Here is a 6,089-nt window from a genome sequence, read left to right on the forward strand (position 1 = left end):
GTCTACATAGTATCTGCAAACTAGGCAGCCTGGTTGAATGGGCTCCTGGTAGCTAGAAGTTCTGTAGACCTTGAAGTCTGGAACTGTAGCGATAACCTTGTTTTGGTCTAACGAAGAGTTGTGTATAGCCTGGGAGAAGGATAGGATATATCAGCTCCCTCAAGCTGTCATACCTGACCATATATGAGTCTAGTGGCTGGGTGAGGGTATGGCTGGGGGTAAGGCCGCAGGAACAAGAGAATGCATCAGTCAACAGTGTGTGGACCTGCTTCCAAGCCCAAATGTTCCAGGGGCCAGAGACATCTCCTGTAGGGCTTAGAACTCTCCAGACACTTCCTCCCACACACGGTATCCACTTGAAACCAATCTTATCAGGTGGGTGGTATGAGGGTGTTTTAGGGTTTCTATTGCTGTGAAGAGACACCATGACCATGACAACTCTTATAAAGGAAAACATGTAATTGAAGTGGCTTACAGTTCAGAGGGTCAGTTCATCAGAGTGAGACATTTTAGCTGGAGACATGGTGCTGGAGAAGTGGCTGAGAGTCCTTTATCTTGCCTCAGGAAGTGGTCTGTCTCACTGGGTATAGCTTGAGCATATGTGAGACCTCAAAGCCCTCCTCCACAGTGACACACTTCCTCAAATAAAACCACATCTCCTAATAGTGCCACACCATTTGGGGACCATTTTCTTTCAAACCACCACATTCAACTCCCTGACCCCCAAAGGCTTATAGCCATATCCTAATGCAGAAATACATTCAGTCCAACTTCAAAAGTGCCATACTCTTTCACAGTCTCAAACTTATTTAAAGTCTAAAGTTGAAAGTATCATCTGAGAGTCATGCAATCTCTTAACTGTAATCCCCTATGAAATCAAAATGGCACAGGATATACGTGACCATTTCAAAACATAGGAAAGGAAGCATAGTGAGGAAATACTGGACCAAAGCAAGATCAAAACCCAGCTGGGCAACTTCCAAACTCTTCATGCCTGAGGTCAAATGCTCTTCAGATCTCCATCTCCTTTCAGCTTTGTTGACTGCAGCACTCTTCCTTCTCTCGGGTTCGTCCCACTTCCTATCAGCAGCTCTCCTTGACTTGGATCCCACTGCTCTGGCATCTCCAACATCTTGGGGTCTCCAAGGCAGTCAAGGCTTCACCTCCATCACTTCACACAATGGCCTCTTTACTCCTCCACTCAGGGACACCCCTGACACATGCCTGGCCTCAGCAGCTTTCCTTAGTCTCGGGCAAATTCCATAGCTCCTTTCTTCCACTCTTAACTCCAGAATCATGTGGCCGAAGCTGCCAGGTTCTGCTGCTCACCAGGACTTGAACATGGCCCCCTCCTTCAATTACATCTTCACCAGCTTCTTTCCTTCACTGCCTAAGCTTGGCTGTTCTGAACTGGATCTGTAGACCAGGCTAGGCTCAAATTCAGAGACCCACCAGCCTCTGCCTAGGATCCTAGAGGAACAAGGTTAAGTCTGCAGAAACAAAATTGAGACTAGGACATCTCTGTGACTGAATGTGATTCTCGGCTCCAATATTGTCCCAACAACAAGGACAACTGTATGTCCTGTGAGAATCACCAGGGATAAGAAAGCTCCAATAGTGTTAGTGATGAGAGGGGTCCACAGGGCTGGTTGCAGTGTTGATGTTCACAAGCGGGACTGTCTCCAATTCTGAGTCTTAAGACCGAGGTTCTTTGTGGGAGCCAGGCAATAAGAGAACCTTTTACAAAGACAGACCGAGCACGTGCGTGGGCTACTCCTGCAGGACTGAGTGAACACGTATACGAGTGGAAAGTTTCCCTCTCACTCTGGGTCTGAGCACCCAGTGCTTCATCCCCTGCCTCCTGGAGTGTGTGAGGAGGGAGGAGCCATAGCAACAGGTCCTAGACATGCTACAGCCATAACTGCACAAGGCTATTCAAAGTGCTGTTTCCACAGAGGCCTGCCCCACACCCCCTTGGCAGAGGATGATGCTGGCCAATGAGGTGGCAGGAAGAGTAGGTTCCAGTCTCCACCCAGCTGATTAGGATGGGTCAAGTTGTTCCGCATCAGGGAGAGAAGTGACATAGGCTCATTTAAGATATGGGTGTCTGCCATCATGTGACTTACTTGCACACAAGGTGACTTGCTCTGTGTTACCCTGTGCATGGGATTCAAGGGACAGGAAAGCCTAGTTTTTGTACGAGAATGAGCATATGGGAGAGGTGCTTAGGTCACTCTGGAGTCCATTCTGGCTTTGGTTTGAAACCTAGCATTCACAGGCTGAGATACTAACCCCCAGGGTGACATGGGGAGGTTGGGGTCTTTGGGGATTATAAGGTCTTATGAAAGGGCTCCTGAGAGCTCCGTGTGAGGTCAGAAGAAAAAGGCCCCCTCTGTGACCCAGGAAACAAACCTTCAGCAGGCAGAACTGAATGGAGCTCTTGGACTTTGCTGTTTTGGGATGTGTAAAATATAAGTTTCTGTTTTTAGACACCCAGAGGATGGCCTCTTGTTACTGTAGCCCACACAGACGGAGACGCTTCCGTATTCATTTCCTAAGGTTGCAGGGGATAAGGCCCTGCATGCTGAGTGGCTCAAACAACAGAAACTTGTTCTCTTCTGTCTCTGAAGGTTGAAACTCCAAAGGCAGGCTGTCAGCAGGTTCTTCCTAAGGATTCTAGAAGGGGGATCTGACCAGATGCCTTGGCATAGCGATGGAGGCCTCCTCTTAACGCCCCTCATCCACAGCGTCTGCTCAGTTTTTCTATTTTTATAAGGATGCCAATTTGTTGGCTCAGGGTCCCATCCCTGATCTCCTAAGAGCCCCTATCATCTGGGTATAGAGCACGGCTTCAGTGTATGAACAAGGTGCGGTTTACTCTGCAGCAGACACATGTGTAGTGAATGAAGAGCAGGGAGGGCAGGAAGATACGGCCCCTGTTGCTTTTTCTTTCTCAAGTTACTTTGTTCTAGGAGGGAAAGACCTGGGTTGACGGCTCTTCAGAGTTTAGAAGGGGTCAGAGCACCCCTCTCCTAGGACCCCTGGTTTCCTGCTGCGTGAAGAGGTGCTTTTCCTGCTCTGAGGATGCATTTTCTTGTCCCAGTTCACCAGGCATTTAAATGTGAACAAGAAATCTGTTTCTGCGGGGCTCAGCTTCTCAGGGGCAGTTGAGGTCACTCTCCCTCAGGGAGATGAGCCCACCAGCCAGCTCCTGGGTTCTGGTCACGAGCTTCTAGCAGGTGCTTCCTCCCAGCACACTTCCACAGGACCAAGGCAGAGCCACAAAGGCTGCCGTCACACCATTCTGGTCAGTGACGCTCCAGAGCCCCAGAAAGCTCAGGAGGGTGGTGAGCAGGAACTAGGGTGCAATGACCCTCTTCTCAAAGCAGGGAGGAGAGTGTTTCCCAGCTGGCAAGGGCCCCAGGAGCAGTGGCTGTGGGAAGCAAATTGCTGCATGTCGCAAGCAATGGTCTGGACTTCTATTCTGATCATGCTGCTGGCCCACCTCACAGGTAAGGGAACTCCTGGGTCCTAGAGCCTCTTTGCCCCTCCTCTTGCCTTGCTCTGCCCGGGTGATGAGCATGCTTCTGTCTTCCCAGGTTGTGGCCCTCAGCCCGTGTTGCATCAACCACCATCTGCCTCTTCTTCGCTTGGAACCACCATTCGTCTCACCTGTGCCCTGAGCAGCAACTATAACATCGACATTTACGGCATTTACTGGTTCCAGATGAGGCCAGGTCACCCTCCCAGGTTCCTGCTGGATCATTTCTCACACTCAGACAAGCACCAGGGTCCCAAGACACCCACTCGCTTCTCCGGATCCAAAGACGTGGCCAGGAACCTGGTGTATCTGAGCATCTCTGAACTGCAGCCTGAAGACGAGGCTGTGTATTACTGTGCCATGGGGCCCTGGAGCCAGGAAAGGGAGAAGTGGGTGGAGAGGGAGTGAGGAGAAGAAAAGTTGTTCCAGATTCGGGATCCCAGGCTCTAGAGGCATCCAGACCCTGAACTTTAGGTGCAGTTTGCTTTGCTTGGCTAGGCTGGTATAGGGAGGAGGGGTAGAGCATGGGGCTTCGCAGAGCCAAGGAGATGGAGCCATTCAGCTTTCCCTTGTCTTGCAGTGTTGCTGTGAGCCCCACTGGAGGCTGGGTTATAGAATTAAAGCTGTTTCTCTGAGTTTGGCTTGGCTGGTTTGTGATCTCGGAACCAATGTAAGAACTGGCTAGTAGTCCCTGGAACCTGACTGGTCGTTCTCAGCTTGACCAGGCACCGTGAACAAGCAGCTCATTATGATCACGGGGCAAGTGGATGACAGAAACATCCTGGATGGGGAGCTCCATGCCAGGGACAGGGTTTTCTATTGTCGCCTTCCTAGTCACAGAGTGAAGGAGCTTAGGGTACACCATCACTGGCCCTCTACTTTGGGGTACAGCAGGTTCCCCTCCTTGGTACTAACGATGCTTTGAGATGAGGCTGCTTCGTCATGGGGCTGCCGGTGCATTGCAAGTGTTGGGCAGCTTCTCTGGCCTCTACTACCAGATGCAGTGCACAGCACATGTCCCCTCTGTAAGTGATGACAACCCCAGATGGCTCCAGGTAGCAGTAAAGGTCCCCAGGGTGAGAGAGATACATCTCCCTTCTGTGCAGTGGAGTGATGGGGCCAGCCAACATTTCCCCAAAGGCCAGGTTGTTATCAGCCTTGTCGTTGTGGACCATCTGACTGTTGAAATACCCAGTTCTGTCTTTACAACAAAGCAACAGCCACAGGCAATGGGTGAGTGACCAGAGCAGCTGCCGGCAAAGCTAACTTAAAGGAATTGGCCGGGCAGGGCAGGATGTGGTCCTCGCCACAAATGACTGACCTTGCTCTGGAGAAAAATGTCACGACTCCTGCCTGTGTTTCGACAATCCCTACTTGGGGTGTCATCAAGGGCCTTCTCAGCTTTTCTTGTCTAAGGGCCTCGGATTCCGAGCTATGGCCTGTGGAGAGACACTAAAATATGAGGTATATGGTCCACTGAGGCCGCACCAGGCTTGACTGCAGGGGATGGAAGAGTTCCCAGAGTCCTGACCACAGCTTGGTGCCTCGATCTCCAGGGAGGTGGTCCAGAAAGTGCCCCTAAAAGTGGGAGTTTGTGCCGTATGGACATGCTTCACCTCAGGGAGGTGCCAGGCAATATGGTGTCCTTTGTGGATTCAGATGTGACTGAGAACACCTGTTTACCACTGTTTACCCCAAGGGTCCCCTCCTGGGAGGTGGATACACATCAGTGTCACCCTTGCCTCCTTTAGCCCATGACTCTCTGATCTGTAAAACAGAGGTTTCAGCTTCTGTTCTGCTCTGGCCCCTCCGGCTCCCATCTCCTTGGCTTCTGTCCTGCCCTGGACCTCCGGCTCCCGTGTCCTCGGCTTCTGCCCTGCTCTGCCCCTCTGGCTCCCATCTCCTCAGCTCACCAAGTTATTTGCATGTGGCCTTCGCCCTGTGGGAAGAGTTCTGGGAGCATAATTTTCAAGGAGAGCTAGTAGTGTCTTTACTCTTACATGCCCCTCTTCTGCTGTCTTTTACCACCTGAGGTAACTCCATGCTGTAACAAGGAGTCCAGGAAGCAGTGGGGCAGTGGGGGCTCAGCCTCCTCCACTGATTCCTCCTATCTCCCCAGCTCAGCGGAAGAAGACCTTAGACTTGGCCTGCCAGAGCAAAGACCGCCCTGTGTCTGACCTGAAGTCCAATAGTTTTTTTTTTAATATGGAAAGGGGATAGTAATAACATTGACTAACATTTTAATTACTTAGTAGTGTATTTATCGTGTGTGTGTGTGTGTGTGTGTGTGTGTGTGTGTGTGTGTATGCTCACGCACCATGGCACACGTGTGGAGTTCAGAGGACAACTTGTGCGTTGTCATTTTTGTCTATCCATTGTGCGAGCCTTAGCAGTCAAACTCAGGCCCTAACACTTGGCAGCAAGCACCTTTACCCGCTGAGCTGAACAATCTTGTTGGCCAAACACTGACTAATTTATACAAAATGCGTACCTTAGGCTTGTCTGTCACGGGTGTGGCCTGTTCTTCCTTTGTGCCAGTTCCTTCCCT

General features: G+C 50.8%; 1 protein-coding gene across 1 annotated transcript; it reads left to right on the plus strand.

Annotated features, from left to right (window-relative positions):
- Nucleotides 1–3,313: 3,313 nt before the first annotated feature.
- Nucleotides 3,314–4,176, plus strand: LOC125411866 (immunoglobulin omega chain). Its single transcript, XM_087897467.1, has 2 exons — nucleotides 3,314–3,512; nucleotides 3,600–4,176. Exons 1-2 carry the CDS (start codon nucleotides 3,455–3,457, stop codon nucleotides 3,947–3,949), a joined length of 408 nt encoding a protein of 135 aa, XP_087753593.1. The 5' UTR covers nucleotides 3,314–3,454; the 3' UTR covers nucleotides 3,950–4,176.
- The last annotated feature ends 1,913 nt before the right edge of the window (nucleotides 4,177–6,089 follow it).

This window comes from Myodes glareolus, chromosome 2, assembly GCF_982192425.1.
Source record: "Myodes glareolus chromosome 2, mMyoGla1.1, whole genome shotgun sequence".
NCBI classification, from domain to species: Eukaryota; Metazoa; Chordata; class Mammalia; order Rodentia; family Cricetidae; genus Myodes; species Myodes glareolus.